Source organism: Chiloscyllium punctatum, chromosome 42, assembly GCF_047496795.1.
Source record: "Chiloscyllium punctatum isolate Juve2018m chromosome 42, sChiPun1.3, whole genome shotgun sequence".
Classification (NCBI taxonomy): Eukaryota; Metazoa; Chordata; class Chondrichthyes; order Orectolobiformes; family Hemiscylliidae; genus Chiloscyllium; species Chiloscyllium punctatum.
In genome coordinates this window covers 19,589,460-19,608,315 of record NC_092780.1, presented here as the reverse complement: position 1 = coordinate 19,608,315, position 18,856 = coordinate 19,589,460, and the positions used below count along the sequence as shown (strand labels likewise).

General features: G+C 42.4%; 1 protein-coding gene across 1 annotated transcript in view; it reads right to left on the bottom strand.

Moving 5' to 3' along the window:
• Positions 1–18,856, bottom strand: part of haus7 (HAUS augmin-like complex, subunit 7) — a 30,419-nt gene extending 11,563 nt beyond the window's left edge. The window contains exons 1-5 of the mRNA XM_072561591.1: positions 18,775–18,856; positions 10,334–10,449; positions 7,715–7,797; positions 4,235–4,296; positions 560–666 (exon numbers count right to left, since the gene is read on the bottom strand). Of these exons, the coding sequence (XP_072417692.1) occupies positions 560–666; positions 4,235–4,296; positions 7,715–7,797; positions 10,334–10,449; positions 18,775–18,831 (425 nt within the window). The 5' untranslated portion in view covers positions 18,832–18,856. The remainder of the gene's footprint in view (positions 1–559; positions 667–4,234; positions 4,297–7,714; positions 7,798–10,333; positions 10,450–18,774) is intronic.

Sequence of the window (18,856 nt, the reverse complement as noted above, 5' to 3'; positions counted from 1 at the left end):
ATTCACTATTATCTGGTTGAAGAAATTCCTCATCTTATAAGTAGCCATCACTTTCTTCACTGTACCTAGGTACACAACTACTTTTTAAAAAGTTCTGATATTTTAACTAAATTATACTCTGGTTAGGAGTCAATAATTTCAAGGAAGGATGAGAGGAGATTGGAGGTTAAAAAAATGGTCTGATGTCATTCAGGAAGGAATTTTTTTGTATAGATATAACAGATTAGAAATGTATTTTTCATTGAAATTGAGTTACTGCAATGAATCAATTTGACATTCAAAATTATAACTCTATGGTGCATGCTTCTAATAGAACATGCAGTATTTTATCCCAAACAGAAGATATTCGGCGTTTAACTCAGAGCCAGGATATAGATAATTACAGTATTGCAGATAAAACAAATAATGCACGATACATCAATTTTTGAATTAGCCTGTAAAATGACGTAGATTCTATGACAGATGCATATAGGTCCTGACAGATAAGTAGGGAATGAACCCCTTTTACTAAAATAAATTATAGAAATATACATTAAGGGAACAAAAGAAAATTACTTACTCAATGCATGTTAAATCTGTTGATGCTGTTGTAATTTGTTTATATTGCTGAAGGCCACCCAACATTTTATCCATCATCAACAACTGTCTCCAAGGACTTTCCTGACCCTAACATCCAAAGAAAGATATTACAATTTTATAATTCACTGGTCTCAGAATCATCATAAATGCAACAGTAAGATTCAATATATTTAAATCAGCCTATTTCTATAGTGTTAAGAAATCTAAATAGTCACAATTGCATGGTACCATACCATATACAGAACAAACTCAATTATCCAAATTGGCCAGTATTTTGTTTGGATAACTGAGAGTTCAGATAATGGATAGCATTTTTACAGGATTTTGAGATCTTGTTCAGATAATCTGAAATTCAGATTATTGATGTTCAGGTAATCGAGGTCACCCAGTAAACCAGTGACTGGTTATCAAAGCATGGTGGAGCTTATGAACAGTGTGCAGTGTTCAGCTCAAAAGCATCTCAATCCAATCATTTATGACTATCAAGCACAAAGGAGTACTTGGGAAAGTAATCAGAGATGGCAATACAGCACGTAATATCAGATTCAGAACAGTAATAAAATGGAAGATCTTTCGCCATCGGACAGAAGTTCATGAGACTGGGTCCATGGAAATTGAGTCAGAGCTGCAAGTACTTGCCATTACCCAGGAGTCCCAGGTGGGCAGAAGGCAGTGAGACTTGCTTGTTGAATATGTCTAAAGTAGTTTACAGGGATACATTCACTCATTAGTTTGAATATATCTAAACTGGATTTAACTAATAAATTTGTTTTAATCAAAGTCTTTTTGCATTCATTAAAATCAGATCTTGAAGAACCTGTTAGGCACTTTCAGCCTGATATGCAGTGCCAACAAAAGCATGTTTCCATCAGTGGTATTACAAGACATCAGCCACAAAGCTATAAGTAAAAGACATAGACGGAAAGTCACGCTCATTACCAGCCAATGAGCTCCAACACAGCACATCAGGCAACACATTGGTAAAGAAGAGTGTGCTGTTAATGCCCGACAGAAACAAAGCTACCAGCTTAAATATGGCATCGATTAGGTGCCTCTGCAACTGAAGAATTATATCTAACCACAATCTGTGATTTCTAGTCCTGACAAATGCCTCATGCTACCACAATTGTAAATCCACAGGATTCAAGCTTGGTTCGATGCAGAGTGCAGGAGAGCAGCAGCAGCAGCCACATTTAAAAATGAGGTGTCAAACTGGTGAAACAGATGCAAACTAAACAACAAATACAGCATGTTATAGACAGAAATAAGTGATTCCACAAACAACAGATCAAATCAAACTTGAAGTCTGCCATATCCAGTTGCACAATTAAACAACTGATTCAGCTTCACTTCAGGTCTCCAATGTCTCAGATAATATTCTTCAGTAAATTTGATCTATTCCATGTAAGATCAAGAAAGAGCAGAAAGCAGCAGATGCAACAAAACTGACGCATCCTGAAACATTTCAGTTGCATTGAAGATTGGTGCTTCAGAACTAGCTGCAACTCTAAACAAGCTGATCCAGCTCAGCTAAGACACTGTTAACCACTTATGATGCTGCTGCTCCTTTAACAAGGGTATGTTGTGCTTGTTTTTTAAAAATCAGATGGGTCATAAAGTCATAGGTTCCAAGATGTCTGGGTTTATCTACTTGAAGAAGATTTTAAGTTTCAAAAAAATACACTTGTTACAATGAAAGGGTGGTGGTCAGTTTTCCCAGCTCTGCTTTTGTTTGGTTTGTTTTGGTTTTAGCAGAGTGGCTGTTCAGAGCTGCTGGTCACTAACAGCTGGGGAATCCCAAGGAACAGCTATAGTGGAAGGAGGCTCTGTGTTAAATCTCTCTGCAATCTCTCTCTCCTGTAATTACCTGTGTTTGATTTTACTTTTTTGCCAAGGGGATGTTTATGGGAACTGTTGCAGGCATTTGGAACAGCATCATTAAGTTGGAAAAGTCTGGTGGGTTTTTGGATAGGTGAAGTTATTCTGTATTCTGTTCTCTTTATCTGTGGTCATTCAGTACTCTGTAAATAAATTCTGCTCTGTTTAAAACCGAGGGGTTTTGACCAGCTGCATCACTCTTGGAATATCCACTCTGCACCTGCTTAAAACAACTAGAAAAGTTAGGGGCTGGGCTTCAAACATTTTGAGGGGGTCCTGCCTGATCCATAACACACTTGCCAAAGTAGAAAATTGCCAAAGGTCTTCTGAGGAAGGGTCATCAGAAATTCCCTGAAACGTTAACTCTAATTTCTCTTCACAGATGCTACCAGACCTGCTGAGCTTTTCCAGCAATTTCTGTTTTTGTTTCTGAAAACTCTCCACTGGTTGGAATCATATTTAGCACAGAATAAAATGGTTCTCATTATTGGAAACAAATCCTCTCAGTCATAGGCCATGCTACAGGATTTTTTCTGAAATTCATTCTACTACTTCATCAATTACCTTCCCTCAATCATAAGTGGAGATGTTTGATGATGACTGCCCAGTGTTCTGTACTATTCATAAAAATAGTGAAGCAGTTTACGACTGCACACAGCAAGACATGAAGAACATTCAGGCTTCGGCTCATCAGTGCCGAATAACATTCATACCACAGAAGTATCAAGTAATGACTATCTCTAACAAGTGGGAATCTAACAACCTCTCCTGAACATTTAAAAACATAATCACCGCTAAAACCCTAACATCAACATCTTAGGGATAACCATCGATCAAAAACTTAACTGTTCCAACTATTTAAATACATACTGTGACAATATAGCACATTAGAGGTGATGAATTCTACGGTGAATAACTTTACACTTGACTCCCCCAAAGTCTGTGAACCAATTACAGGGCACAAGCCAAGACTGTTAATGCTCTCTACTTGCCTGCATAAATGTGCTTCCAATGGCACTCCAAAAACTGAATATCATTCAGGAAAAAGCAGCCCATTGCTCACCCTAAACATTCACTCCTTCACCACTGGCACATAGCAGCAGCAGCGCATAACAATATATGGCGCAATGAAACAGGTTGTCAACCCTCCTCTGACAGCCCTTCCAAACCCACCCCCCAATATTCATCACCTAAAAGGACAAGGAAAGCAGATGAATGTGAGCATCACTACTTGCAAGTTTCCTTTCAAGCAACACAGCATCCTAACTTGGAACTATATCATTGTTCCTTCACTGCTGTGGGGCAAAATCCTAAGACTACTTTCCTAACAGCACTGAGTTTACTTATACCATATCAGCTCCAGATGTGCAGCTAGTCAGTTCATTACTACCTTCTCAAGGGCATTTAACCTTCCATGAAGAATTTTTTAAAATTAGGTCATCATAATCCAATGAAGCCATCTTCAAATAGATACATTGAGCTATTCTTCTAAAACATCCAAACTCAGGCTAATTATAACAGAAGTCCTGCATTGCGCCATTATGATGCAAAATTCAGATGATTGTCCAGTAACGTTAGCAGAATACTGGAGAAATTCACAAACCAAAATGCAGACTAAGGGTATAGGAGGTTCTTGTGCAATTGACTATTATATAACGCATGTATCAGCCATTCCAAGCAAGTACAGCACCCAATGGGAATGTGAAGTCTAATTTTAGAATAGCCTAAACATTGAGGGAAATGAGTCAATTTAAAAACAATCAAGATCATACATTACCAAAAAGAGATCGTAATCTTCAGCACTGCAGACGCCCAAGCTATGACCAAGCCATGTCATTTCTGTGAAAGAGTATCAAAGTATTTATAATAGTGAAGCAATTTTATATCAATTAGATTCACAATTTTAATTTCACACAAATTTAGCTGTTATGTTTTAAAATATGATCACAATTGTGCAAAAGAAAAATACACTGTCCTGTATTGTTTTAAGTATAAAAGACCAGGCACTAATTGAATTTATGTATTGATAATTACGAAAGGACTTAATAAAGTGGATGCAAATAAAGTTTTGCCCTTGATGCGATCATCTTAACTTTAGGGATAAATCATTCGAAATAAATCAGAAAGTACTACTTCCTCATTAAGGATAGCAGGATTTGGAACTTGCTTTCCCCAAAAGCTGTGGTTGTTGAACTGACTGGCTAGACACATGCAGAATTCTTCAGGATATGGCCCTGTTTCTCAGATAGCATTTTCCAGATTGGGATGAATTCTCCCATAAACATGATCAAAGTTTTGCAATGTTTACTATTTTTAGAAAGAGTTTGAGTTACTGGTGCTAAAATAAAGGATTATTTTACCTATTGTGTACTCTGATTTACTTACTTATACTTATTTATAAATCATATCCCTAGATATACAGTTTGCCAAAACTGTATATTTGATTGTAAAATTTGATTAATTGTATTATGGCTTTCAGTGCAACAATGATAACACAAGAAACTTTTCTGCCCAAATTACATCATAAAAGTTTATTTTGCATTAGTTCATGGGATGTGAGCATCACTGGTTGGGCGAGCATTTATCATCCATCCTTAGTTGTCCTCAAGAAGTAAGGTTTGAGCTGCCTTCTTGAACGACTGCAGTCCATTTGATACAATAAGACCCACATTCCTGTCAGGGAGAGAGGATATTGACCTATCAACACTGAAGTAACACCAATATATTTCCAAGTCAGGATAGTGAGTAATTTGGAGTGGAACTTGCAACTGGTATGCTCCCATATATCTGCTACATTTGACCTTCTAGATGGTAGTGGTGTGGGTTAGGAAGATGTTGTTCAAGTAGCGCAGAGAGAGCACGATCTCCATGTCCTCCATTAACTCTCCCCTACCCTAACCCTATTGTAGCAGCCTCCTGGCTACATAACATATAGGTTTCTAATTTGGCCAAACTGCAAGGGATGCTGGGTACATTGGCCAAGTAAAACCTGAAATTACAAAACCCACACAACAAACAGAGTTCGGTCACAGCAACCAGGTGCTAATGACATTAACATTGGGTAAAATGCAACAGTTATCCTGGACAGACCTACTCGCAACAACTTATCCACCAAACAAAAGACCCAGACAGAAAGGCCTAGGTCCTGCTACACAAACAAGCAGCAGCAAGTCATCTGAACGATTGAAAATATTTCAAACTATTAAGTATCTCTCCCTGATTTGCCAGAATTATCAGAAGTTCCAGAAAACCATCCAAAAACAAATAAAAACAGAGATCACTTGCAGATAAATCTCTCTTGAATCTTCTGAGGAGACCAGCATGCAAGAGGCAGAGACTAGCTGACCATCCAGAGAGAGACAGAGAGAGAAAAAAAAAAATTGAGATTGAGAGAGAGAGAGTGAAAGAGAGTAAGAAAGATAGAAAGCAGCTTCACACACCCAGACAGAGCTATGGAGAGAGCAACAGTGTAAATCTACAAGACATTCAGGAAATATTATACGCTTAAGTGGCCAAGTAGGATTAAAGATAGTATGTTTTTTATTAAAGGTTATTTTAACTTATTTCCTAACAAAGTTGGGACTGTTTTGCGTTGGAACTGATTTGTGTTCGCACTGATTTGATCACTTTGCGGCATTGTGGGACACCTAGGCAAATTCATTCATAACATTCTGGCTCAAGTTGTATTACTTGTTTTAAGGAGGAACTAGATAACAAGATCTTCTGTTACATACTTAATTGGTACTTAAACCAAGACCTTCTAGCTCAGGTAGGGACACTAGCACTGCATCCCAAGACTATTGTCGGACTTTGGCTCAATCTACTAATTTACTTTCTTCTATGTGTGAGCCAAGACCAAAACTATACAGAGGAACCTTGATTATCCAGCATTCAATTATCTGGCAAGATCACAAGGTCCCGATGCTCGCTTAAACTATGTTAGCCAGCATTCGATTAACCGAACAAAATACTACCTGACCGTGCCCTTTGGATAATCGAGATTCCTCTGTCCATGCATTTGAATTCATCCATTTACCAGGGCTGTATAATTACTACCACCAGCAGTACTTAGTGCCACACACAATGCTCTCAGGAAAGATTACGGATAGAGACACAGTACATGGAAATTACAATAAGAACACTGAGCCCAACTGTTCTGTGTCCATTTTAACATTCTGCATAGTGTAAACTAGTCACACAAAAGTGCCCATCTTAAAACTTATTATTTAATGTCATCACTTTACACATGCTTGTACGTGATATAAATGAATTAGACTTGTTTCTACATCAAACAAAAAGGGGGAAAACGAAAAAGCTAAAGTATCAGGCAGATTTTGCAATCAACAACAATGCAAAGATGTGGCCCAAGCAAACTTCACTGAAATATCCCAGATTTCTCTGCCAAGATTTTCACCCCCAATGTCTCAGTATAGAATCCCTACAGTGTGGAAGCAGGTTATTCAGCCCAAGTCAACATCAGCCATCTGAAGAACATCCCACCCAGACCCACCACCTAATCTATCCTTGGAGCCCGACATTTCCTATGGCTAATCCACCTATCCTGCATATGCCTAGACACTATGGGCAATCTAGCATGGCCAACGCACCTAACCTCTGTATCTTTGGACTGTGGAAGGAAATCGGAGCACTTGAAGGAAACTCACGCAACACAGGCAGAATGTACAAACTCCACACAGACAGTCACCCAGTGATGAAATCGAACCCAGGCCCCTGGCACTGTGAGGCAGCAGTGCTAACCGCAGAGCCACCGTGCCACTCATAATAGTGTTGCAACTGTTTTGTTTTCTTTACTGGCGATCACTTAAATCTTTTTGCATATGGCAAGTTAAAACTTGGGACCTACATACAAGAAAAAAGTAGAGGCTAATATATTCAGAAAAAACTTCCAGTCTGGCGTCCCATCAAACATTATTAATCACATTAAACCTGAATGAACAAGATTCGGTTAACAGCTTCAAGTGGTGGAAAGTTGAAACCCTTGGATTTCATGAGTACTCAATCTTAGGTGATACGCAGAGGGGTCTCAAAATGCAGTCTGTGTCCAAACCTCAGTGACAGATAGTAACTTCAGAATTTAGTGTCAATCTCTGCAAAAGTGACATACTTAAGGTGCAGCTAATCTAAAAGTAGCAATTATGACAACTTGTAATGACACTGCAAAATCCAACTCATGATCACAGCAAAGTGTAAAGTTTGGATCGAGATCAAGTCTTTAAAAGAAAAGAAAATATCCAACGTTTTATGACGAGGTCTGTTCCATAGTCTTGCATAGAATGAAAACGTAATTCTGCAAATTTTCTTTCAAGTGGTGGGTAGCAGCTATAAAACAAGAAAGAATTAAAATGTTAAATAATTTCTTTCAGTATTATAAAACATTAGCAAGTTACATCAACCACTTAAATTGCAGAAAGTCTATGTAAATAAACAGTAAAAACAAAGTTGCAAATCAATATTTCAATACATTTTAAAATTCAGTATGTCAAGGTCAAATGTTTTATCTGTATTTTTGCAGTATGCCATGAAGTCTTATGGATCATAAATAGAGTTCAAAATTAATGTTGCTATTAATTTGCTTCTATCAGAAGTTGAAAATGCCAAAGTTGGATGCATTTATGCACCAATGGCCTGATTTCCCACTGGTCATATAGTCGTTATTCCAGAGTAGGTGGGAGTTGCACATGGGGATCTTTTAAAATCTGAAGGAATTACTCAGAAATCGAATTTTCCCCTGGACAATTCCTCCACACATAGAACTACCCAAAAGTCTCTATTTAAATCAAAAAATTTCTAATGTTCCAAAGAAATTAAGCAAAATACTTACTCAGGAAAAGTTAGACTAATTAGACTAATTGGTCTAATGCCCAAGTTACTTTTAAACTGATCCATCACTTACCCCACACACACCCAGCTACATCATCCCCAGCCTGGACACCCCCACCTAGGATCAATCTGACATTCCCACACCCACCCACTGAACTTGATCTGACACTTTGGCCACTCACTTTGAACTAATCCGAAACTCACCTTGTCACTTTGTATCCTAGCACCACATTCTTTTCCCACTTGATATCCTGCCCAACTGGAACCCTACTTACCTGATATCCTACCCAGATGGCATCCTACTTGCCTGGCACCCTAACATCACACTTATCTTATGTACTTTGTGGTTTGACAGTAACTGTCAACGTGGCTGTCAGGACCTCAACTTCAGAATACAGCAGCTGGCTGCTATGAAAAGCGGGTGTGTTTGTTTTCTGCTGGCTCTCCTGTGTGACAAAAGAACTGTCAAAATGAAACTGCAGCTCAGCATTTCTAAGGGAACCCTGAATGGAATTTCCTGTAATTAGGGACTGATAAGTGAGTGCGAGTGAATTTCTCAGTGAATCACAGGCCTCAACAGTGAAGCTGTCATCCAATCAAAAGTCCACTGGTCCTGGCCTACTTCTTAGGGGATCCAAATACACAAAGGTATGGATCTTCAATACACTTCTCACATGGTAAAGTGTTGTAGGGAGTGGGGACTCAGGTGGGTCAGACAAGGGCAAAGGGTTAGCTTTCAAGGACCACCCAAATGCCACCCATTCATTCTGTAAACTGCCTCAGATTGAGGAAACACCAAAAGTATTCCCTTCAACACGGCAGGAAGAAGCATAGTTTCTCAACCTGGAAACCAGCCACCATTCTTGCCCATCAGGGAGGCACGAGATCAGAGAGTTTGGGGTTGAGGTCATAAGTGGACAATAATTAACCATTTAATGCTCTTAACTGGTGGAGTGGACAAGATGGCTTATTAACCTTCTTGGCCATAATTTAATTAGTGAAGTGGCAAAAGGAGTGTGATTTTCTCTCCCAGGTTAACATGCTCAATTATTTCCATTTTCCTCCATCTTTAGGAGAGGAAAATCACATGACTTAAGATATAAATCAATGTCACTTTCCTGCTCTAATATAAGGTATAACATTAATTAGAGCAAATTCCCTCCACATGGCTCCAACGCTATGGTTTAGATTCAAATAGGAGCCTTTCTTATTGGGTTAATATAATATTTTCACTTCCTCGATTAGCCATTCAATAGGCTGCAGATTGATAACATTTCCTGAGTCATAAAAGGATTCTGCTGCATCTACATATGAGAAGAATTGGCATGACCTAGATTCTAATTTTCAATTTTTTAAAAAATCTAACTTACTTTCTTCTAAACAACCTCATCAGAGGGTTACACACCTTTGGAGCAGGTGGGACTTGAATCCTGGTGGAACAATAGGGACACTAGCACTGTGCCACAAGAGGTTGGCCTAGATTCTACGTTTAGAATCCTTACAATTTTCAGATGGTACTGACAGAGATTAATAATTATGAATAATTCCTTGAAATATATAAACAGGAATATTAGCATCCTGTCCAACAAATACAGAATCTCTTCCACAGCTCACAAAATATGAAATGCAACATATTTATGTAGAGTCTCTTTGTTTTAGAGGCTATTATATATAACTTAGAGGTGTAGATGCTTTCAACAAATCCATGTTCACATGTTTGATACTTAGATCACCCAATATTAACATCTTATTTAATAAGAAAACAGGCTACAAAATAGTCTACAGGGAACAAATAACTCTCTTTATGTTCCTCCACTTTGCAAATTGCAGACTACCAACCACGATCAGAAAATAAATAAATGTGGATGGGATCAAAAAATACGAAAAGTTTTAGTCAGCTCCCACGATCATAGCCAAAGCACAGGCTCCACATTTGATTCCAGACCTAAATCTCTCCATTCTTTAAAGGCAAAATATTCGAACAGTTCATACACAGTGAAGAATATTGAAATGGACAAATGAAATCACTGAGTACCTGATGCATAACCATTCTAAGATTTGAAGTCTGTCTACACTGGGCGTGCACAACAACTGAATAACTGCATCCAAATCATTCACATTGACTCCTTCCAGAAATGGGCATTTCAGATTCTGAAAGAGCAATTAACAACATTATAATATATTCAAACTTGATAATATTTTTAAACAAAGCCTGCATCATGCAAAGACACTGAAAGCTCTAGAGAAACCTAATATTGAACATTTACTAAAATTACCAGGTAGATTCCATATTAGGTTCATCCATAACTTCAACCCATTTGAAATTTAAATTCAGCTGGAAGATGTTGAACAGCTTTCCACTGTTTCTGTGCAATAGTTCTAATTCACTACAAAAGCATACAATGTTCCGCATTCCACCATTGTAATTATTAGTTTAGCTTAACCTGGACATATAATCCAAGCATAAGCTTGAGAAACATAACTGACTGTCTGAAAATTGTAACAATCCTTTCTTCCCCTGGACAAAATTTCATTTTAGTCATAAAAGAATTACAAATTTTACAACAGTAAGCCAGAAGGAATATTATACTTCAGTCCCATTCAACCTGCAACAAAGTTTAACACTTGTTGCTGGATCAGCCAGACTTCATGAATGGCGGAGCAGAATCAAAGGGCTGAGTGGCCTATTCTAGTTCATATATCTTCACATAGACAAAAACAGAATTGAAATTTTCGTGTCAGTATTAGGGCTGCTTAGTTATATGACTTACATTTATAATGAATAATAAACAAATCTGCTAAAGTATGATTATAATCAATCACCTACAGCCCATGTAACATGGACACAATAAGCAGTATTGATTAAGCAAAATTTAGTTTTTAAATTGAATTTAATTGAAATTAATTGGATTCATTTGAATGTTGATTGTATTTTCAACATATTGTACATTTGATAAAATTAGAATTAAATATTGTAAAAAGAATGTATTGTACTTATTGTGGTATATTTTAAACATTGTTGGAAATGAAAGCAATAAAAAAGAAATAAACATATGAGCAACAGACAGCATTACATATCACGGCTGACTTTTATCAGAGGGAATAGAAACTAATGATGGAATGAGTAGGCCATTCAATTCACCGAAGCTAGTCAGAGTTTTAAAGAAATTAAAACTAAAGTAGGGCATGGTCCAAGCATATCAATATTATTGAAAAATGATAGTTGCATGCACCATCCACAAAACCTTACTTGTTGTTCTCACGTTGCTTTTTTTTTGTACATGTCAAGAATTTATTAAGTTATTTATTAGTGAACTAGAATTATTGACCGATCTGCTGAAACAAACTAAAAGATTTTTATATTTACCTAACACAAAAGATTGTTGCCCATTTTTGAAACATGACAAGGCGACAACTAGCTAATAAAACACAAGATTTTCCCATAAAAATAAACTGAAGAATGTGATACATTTCCCCAGAATCATGGATATTTACAACATGAGTATTTCATTTTTTTTTTAAATTACAAGTCTGTGCCGAGGAGAAAGAGTAATGTAAAATGATACAATTTTAGGCACCACTTTGCTCTTCCCAACCAACCTGCACCATTCAGTCAAAAATTGATACCATGTATCAATATCTGAATGATTAATCATATAATTTTAAAAACTTCATTCTTCATTTGTCCTTCTGCATTTTGGTCAAATTAATCCTCAGTTGTTTCATGTACTAAATAAAAGTTCCAAAACAGCACTTGATTTTCTCACTACTTTTGTACATTCAAGGGAAAAAATGTCTTGCTTAACAGACACAATGCCTTCACAGTGAGTGGCTTCAACAAAATCCTACTCAATTAAAACTATAATACTGCAGATGCTAGAAACCAGAAATAAAAACAGCATTTCTTGAGTTTATGAACCCAATGGCAGCCAATCATTCATTCTAAACTATGGATTTTGCAACAAAGGTTCCAACAAGTGGACCAACCATCCAACAAGTAAACAAGTACCCTGCAACCAAACTGTCAAGTCTCTAGCATTTGGTTGCTATTTTTTATTTCAGAAATATACTTTATTCATAAAATTATTTGGATCTTTATACATTCGGTCATGCCATGCTTTTGCACACATTACATTGCTTTACATTGCTTTACATACAGACATCGAAATTTATTTTTCCTGAGACAAGTCTGGACATTTACTATCCAGCTCTTCTGCTGAGGCGTCAGCGGAGCCCAAATGACTGGGTGGGCCCCTGTTCTTCATAGGCAGGCAGATGTTACACGGTGGTTTTTCCCCACCGCGCCTTGGCAGCAGCTGCCCCAAGCTTCAGTGCATCCTTCAACACGTAGTCCGAGACCTTGGAATGTGCCAGTCTGCAACACTCAGTCAGGGTCAACTCTTTCAGCTATAAGATCAACAGGTTTCGAACCACCCTAAGGGCATCTTTCACCAAGTTGATGATCCTCCAGGCACAGTTGATGTTCGTCTCGGTGTGCGTCCCGGGGAACAGACCGTAGAGCACGGAGTCCCGCGTCACAGCACTGCTCGGGACGAACCTCGACAAACACCACTGTATTCCTTTCCAGACTTCTTCTGCATCGGCACATTTCAGAAGGAGGTGTGTGACAGTCTCGTTTCCCCCCCCCCCCCCCCCCACAGCTGCTTTGAGGGCAGCGCGTGGAGCGGCAGAGAGTCCGGGCATGCATGAAGGATCTCACAGGCAGAGCCCTTCTCACCACCATCATGTCTTGGTGCTTGTTGGAACGTTCTGGCAATGAGGCATTCTGCCAAATGACTTTGACAATCTGCTCAGAGAACTGCTCAATAGGATCCACCCTCTCCTTTTCCCGAAGGGTCTCAAGGACACTACGTGCTGACCACTCCCTGATGGACTTGTGGTCAAAGGTGTTTTTCTTCATAAACTTGTCCACAAAGGACAGGTGATACGGAATGGTCCAACTACACGGAGCGTTCCGCGGCAGCGAGGCCAGGCCCATCCTTCGCAACACCGGGGACAGGTAGAACATAGTGACACTTGGTGTTTGCGTACCAGGGATCCAAGCACAGTTTAATGCAGCCACACACAAAGGTGGCCATTAGGGTGAGTGCGGCATTGTGTGTGTTTTTATCCCCCCTTGCCCAGATCTTTATACATCGAGTCCCTTCGGACCCGGTCCATCTTTAATTTCCATATAAAATGGAAGATGGCCCGGGTGACTGCAGCAGCACAGGTTCTGGGAATAGGCCAGACCTGTGCCACGTATAACAGCAATGACAGTGCCTCACACCTGATGACCAGGTTTTTACCCACCATGAGAGCGACCATAGCTTCCATCTGCCCAGTTTCTGCCTCACTTTGCTGATACGCTCCTCCCAAGACTTGGCGCACGCCCCAGCACTTCCCCCCCCCCCCCCACCAAATATCCAGCACCTTCAGGTGGTCAGTCCTGACGGTGAAGGGGATCGAGGATTGGTCGGCCCAGTTCCCGAAGAGCATGGCCTCGCTCTTGCCTCGGTTTACCTTGGCCCCTGAGGCCCATTCGAACTGGTCACATATGCACGAGTCTGTGCACGGACAACGGATCCGAGCAGAAAACGGCAACGTCATCCATGTACAGGGAGGCCTTAACTTGTTGTCCCCCGCTGCCAGGAATAGTCACCCCTCTCAGGTTCACATCTTTCCTGATGGACTCGGCAAATGGCTCTATGCAGCACACAAACAAGGCAGGAGAGAGAGGGCAGCCCTGCCTGACTCCAGATCTGACGAGGAAGTTATCTGATTCCCACCCATTGATTGAGACTGCACTGACAATGTTGGTGTAGAGCAGTCTGATTCAATTGCAGATTCCCTCCCCAAAGCCCATTTTGGAGAGAACATCTCTCATATACGTGTGTGATATCCTGTCAAAAGCTTTCTCCTGGTCCAGGCTGTTGAGGCAGGTGTCCAACCCTCTGTCCTGCATGTAGGCAATCGTATCCCTGAGGATTGTGAGACTCTCAGCGATCCTCCTGCCCAGTACAGCACAGGTTTGGTCAGGGTGAATCACTGACCCCAGAGCAGACCTGACCCGGTTGGCGATAACCTTTGACAAAATTTTGTAATCCGCATTCAATAGTGAGATTGGTCTCCAATTTCTGATTTCCTCCCTCTCCCCCTTCCGTTTGTAGATGAGGGTGATGATGCCTTTCCTCTTTGATTCACTCATGGTACCTGCCAGAAGCATACTAATATACACCTCCAGCAGGTCCTGGCCAATCAAGTCCCACAGAGCAGAAAAGAACTCGACTGGTAAGCCGTCACCTCCAGGAGTTTTATTCTTTTCAAAGGACTCAAGGGCCTTGGTCAGCTCGTCCAGAAATAGTGGCTGCTCCAGCCTCTCCCGTGTTCTGTCGTCTAAGACCTCCATGGTAGAGAACAGGAATGACTGGGAGGACGCGCTGTCAGTTGGCTTCGAGTCATACAGACTGGCATAGAAGGATTAACTGATCCTCATGACGTCAGCCTGAGATGACGTTAATCGAGCCATCTTCTTCCTTCAGGCTGCTGAGCACGGAGCTCTCTTTGTGCACCTTCTGGAAGAAGAAACGTGAGCATGTCTCGTCCTGCTCCACGGAGCGGACCCTGGACCAGAAGATTACCTTGGAGGCCTCAGAGGCAAAGAGCGAAACTTGCTGGCCCTTCACCTCCTGGAGGTCCTCCGTGACATCGATCCCCATCGTCTGCAGCAGGGGCAAGTTCTGTATACTTCCCTGGAGCTGGGACAGTTTTCCCCACCTCTCTCTCACCTCCTGAACACCTTTGAAGATGAAGAACCTCTTGATGTTCCCTTTTACTGTTTCCCACCAGTCCACTGGGGACTCAAAGAGGGGCTTCACGGTTCTCCAACCTGCGTAGTTCCTCTTGAGCTCCTCAATGTTTCCCAGGGTCAACAGCTTTGCGTTCAGCTTCCACGTTCCCTTACCAGCCTGCTGCTCGTCCTGTAAGTGACAGTCAGCCAGCAGGAGGCAGTGGTCAGAGAAGAACACCGGCTTGATATCGGTGGATCTGACCGAGAGCGTTCAGGACACAAACAGGTAATCTATCCCTGTGCGGATAGACCCGTCTGCCCGTGACCAGGTGTATCTACGCTGCGCTCCGTCTGCAGGGGTGCTGAAGACGTCATGCAGCTTGGCATCTTTGACAGTTTCCATCAGGACTCTGGACACGGTGTCCAGTTTATTGTCCCCCCGCCGGATCACCCATCTGCATCAATGATACAGTTGAAGTCTCCGGCCTGAATGTAGCCAGCAACAGTGGAAGCTGCTGCAGGACGGCCAACCGTTCACTCTTACCCACTGGGGCGTACACATTAATCAGTCTCAGGGGAGCATTCCTGTACATGACATTGGCGACGAGGAGGCACCCGCCCACCACCTCCTTAACCTCGGAGATGGTGAAGTTGCCTCCTTGCAACAGGATACCCAGGCCGGAGGCGCGGCTATCGTTGCCCCCCGACCAAACTGACGGCCCATGGGCCCACAAGCTCGACCATCTCCTGTAGCTGCTGAGGTGCGGTATCCCACACTCCTGCAGAAACAGGATGTCAGCTTTAACATTGGCTAGGAAGGCTATCGTAGAAACACATCGCGTAGCCGATTTGATGCTACACACATTGATGCTGGCAATTTTTATCTCCATCTTAACAGTTTACCAGGTTACAAGTGTCCATTTGCTGCTGGTCCTGCCTCTCTGGGGTAGCTGTGTACATCCCCATGGTGACGGCAAACAGCTGGACCCTCCCAGGGCTGAGGTAGCTGTCTGGCTCCATGCTAGGGCCATTTCCCCGCTCTGGTGTCGTCAGGTCGGGCCCAGGGTCTGCACAGTCCAGTTCTCTGTTTGACAGCGGGGCTGTCACAGGACCGCTACTCCCAGTTACCTGGAGCTGTGGGGCAGTGGGTACCTCTTGGTTCTCACCGGGTGGGAGGGTGGTCTTTACCGTCCCCTCAGAGGGATCACCTTTTCCTGCTTGGGCAGTGCTGCCCTCCTTTTTCCCCGTGGCGCTCTGTCTCTTCCTCTGGTAACAACCCTCCTTGCGCCCATCCTCACCACCCAAAGAGTTGCCTGTACCCTCGTTGTTTCCCCCTTTGCAGGGTGGCTTTGGGGGCCTAGCGAGGTTTCCTCTTCCTGCTTTTGACAGTAATCCAATCCTCTGACTCCTTTGTTCCCTCCTCGTCTTCTGTCTTGAAGGAGCTTGGATCAGCTGCTGCACCTCCACGCTGTCTGCCATCTGCTCTGCTCCAGCCTGCACTTCTTTCTGGGTGCCACCAGACACCATTCCCATGCTGTTTTGTGGTACCTTGCTGGTCTTAAGCGTTCCACAGCTCGTGTTGCCACCTCTGGCCATCTGTGCATAGGCAGCAGCCCCTCGTCTTGGGCAGGTCTTGTACATGTGGCCCACCTCTCCGCACAGATTAGAGTTCTTGGCCTCTTTACATTCCTTGGTCAGTTGGCCTTCCTGCTTGCAGTTTCGACAGACGGTCACCTTACAATCCGCCGCCACGTATCCTGACCTCCTGCAGATTCGGCACACTTTCGGCTGCCCTGCGTATTGTCAGGTAACCTCTGCTTCCTCTGATTGCGAAGCTGGAGGGTTGGTAGAGAATGTTCCCACTGGCATCGACCCTCAGGATTACCCTGACCTGCCGCTTGCTGGTCCAGATCCTGAAAGGATCGACCACATCCGTGCTTTCTCCATCAACCCAGATGTATCTTCTCAGAAAGGTCAGGACATCCGCTGCTGGGACGTGGGGGTTGTGCATGTGGATTGTAACAATCAGACTCCTCTGCGGAGGAAGCACACACAACGGGACCGCCGACAAGATGGAGAACAGAGGTTCCCCTTCCTTCTCCTTGAAGACCTTCAGAAGCTGCTCGCAATTCTTCACACTCCTGAAGGTCACATCAAAATAGCCTGCCCAGGGAAATCCTGAAGGCAGTACACGTCCGCTGCTTTGAACCCACAGCACTCCAGTAGAATCTTCTTGGCAAACACTGTCCATTCAACCAGTGTATGCTCCTCCACCTTCTTCACAGTCACCCTGAATGCCCTGGTCTGGGCTGCGAGCGGCTGCTGTGGCCATAGCTCTGATGTTGTAGTACCTGAATTAGCATTAGGCCAAAGCCAGCATGAAGATCCACCAAGGGCAGGTCAGCACAACCAAACAAACCTCCAATGGCCTATCACAATCCAGCAGCTCCGACGACTCGCAACTCAACCCCCATGGTATCTCTCCTGCCAGCACATGTCTGCTGCATCGAACCTGCAGCACTCGAGCAGAATCTCTTCCTCTGGTCCTCAGGAACTGCACATATTCCGAGCCAAAAGGCCGAGAAGCATTTGATTGCTGGGGGCTGGGTCTGTTTACAATGTAAACACAGGCTGAAACAACACTTAAGACCAACTGTGGTGGGTGCACTTGTGCAGTGGCAGGAATGACCCGACCTCTGTACCAGGAAACCTGGGCTCAAGTCTCACCTGCTCCAGTCTTACGTAATACATCTCAGGACAAGATGATTAGAAAACTTTTTAAAAGTTCATACCAGTGGAGGATGACAAAGGAGACATTCTCAATTCAAACTACAGGACTTGGATACCTCGGTGCATAACCACAGTTGGAACAGAATGGAAATCCTGATTCAGTGCATTTTACACTTAAAAGTCATGAGATGTACAGCATAGAAACAGACCAGATATCCTAAAGTAACCTACAGTAGTCCTCAATGTACCCACAAGAGATACTTTCCAAGGCATACCGTGAATAGGAACAAACCTATTTATTAACATGGGAAAATTACCTTCCCAGCAGCCCCTGGTCCCGGAACGTTCCCCGGAATATATTTGGGCCACGTTAAACCATGGGTAACTGAAACCATGGAAAATGATTCCACAGATATAGCAGTCACCCTGCAATGTCATTTGGCCCATATCCTTCCAAACCCTTCATATTCATACACCCACCCTGATGCCTTTTAAATGTTGTAATTGTACCAGTCTCCACCACTTCCACTGGCAGCTCATTCCATACATACACCATCCTTTGCGCGCAAACAGTGCCCTCAGGTCTCTTTTATATCTTTCCCCTCTCACCCTAAACCTATGCCCTCTAGTTCTGGACTCCCCGACCCCAGGGAAAAGACTTTGTCTATAAATCCTATCCACGCCCCTCATGATTTTGTAAACCTCAGCCTCCGATACTCCAGGGAAAACTGCCCCAACCTATTCAGCCTCTCCCTGTAGCTCAAACCCTCCAGCCCTGGCAACATCCTTGTAAATCTTTTCTGACCCTTTCAAGTTTCACATCCTCCCAAAAGCAGGGAAACCAGGTTTTAATTTTGCTTGTGTGTGTGTAGGAGGGAAAACACTTTCCATATCGTGAAACGGCTTCTATCCAATATTTGCCATCAATGCAAAAGCCTATCTTTTTATTTCCTTACCAACAACTTTTGCGTCACTCGAGCTCCAAGCTGCGCTTCACTCAAACTCTCCGCCATTTTAAGCGACCGCCCCCGTACGAGC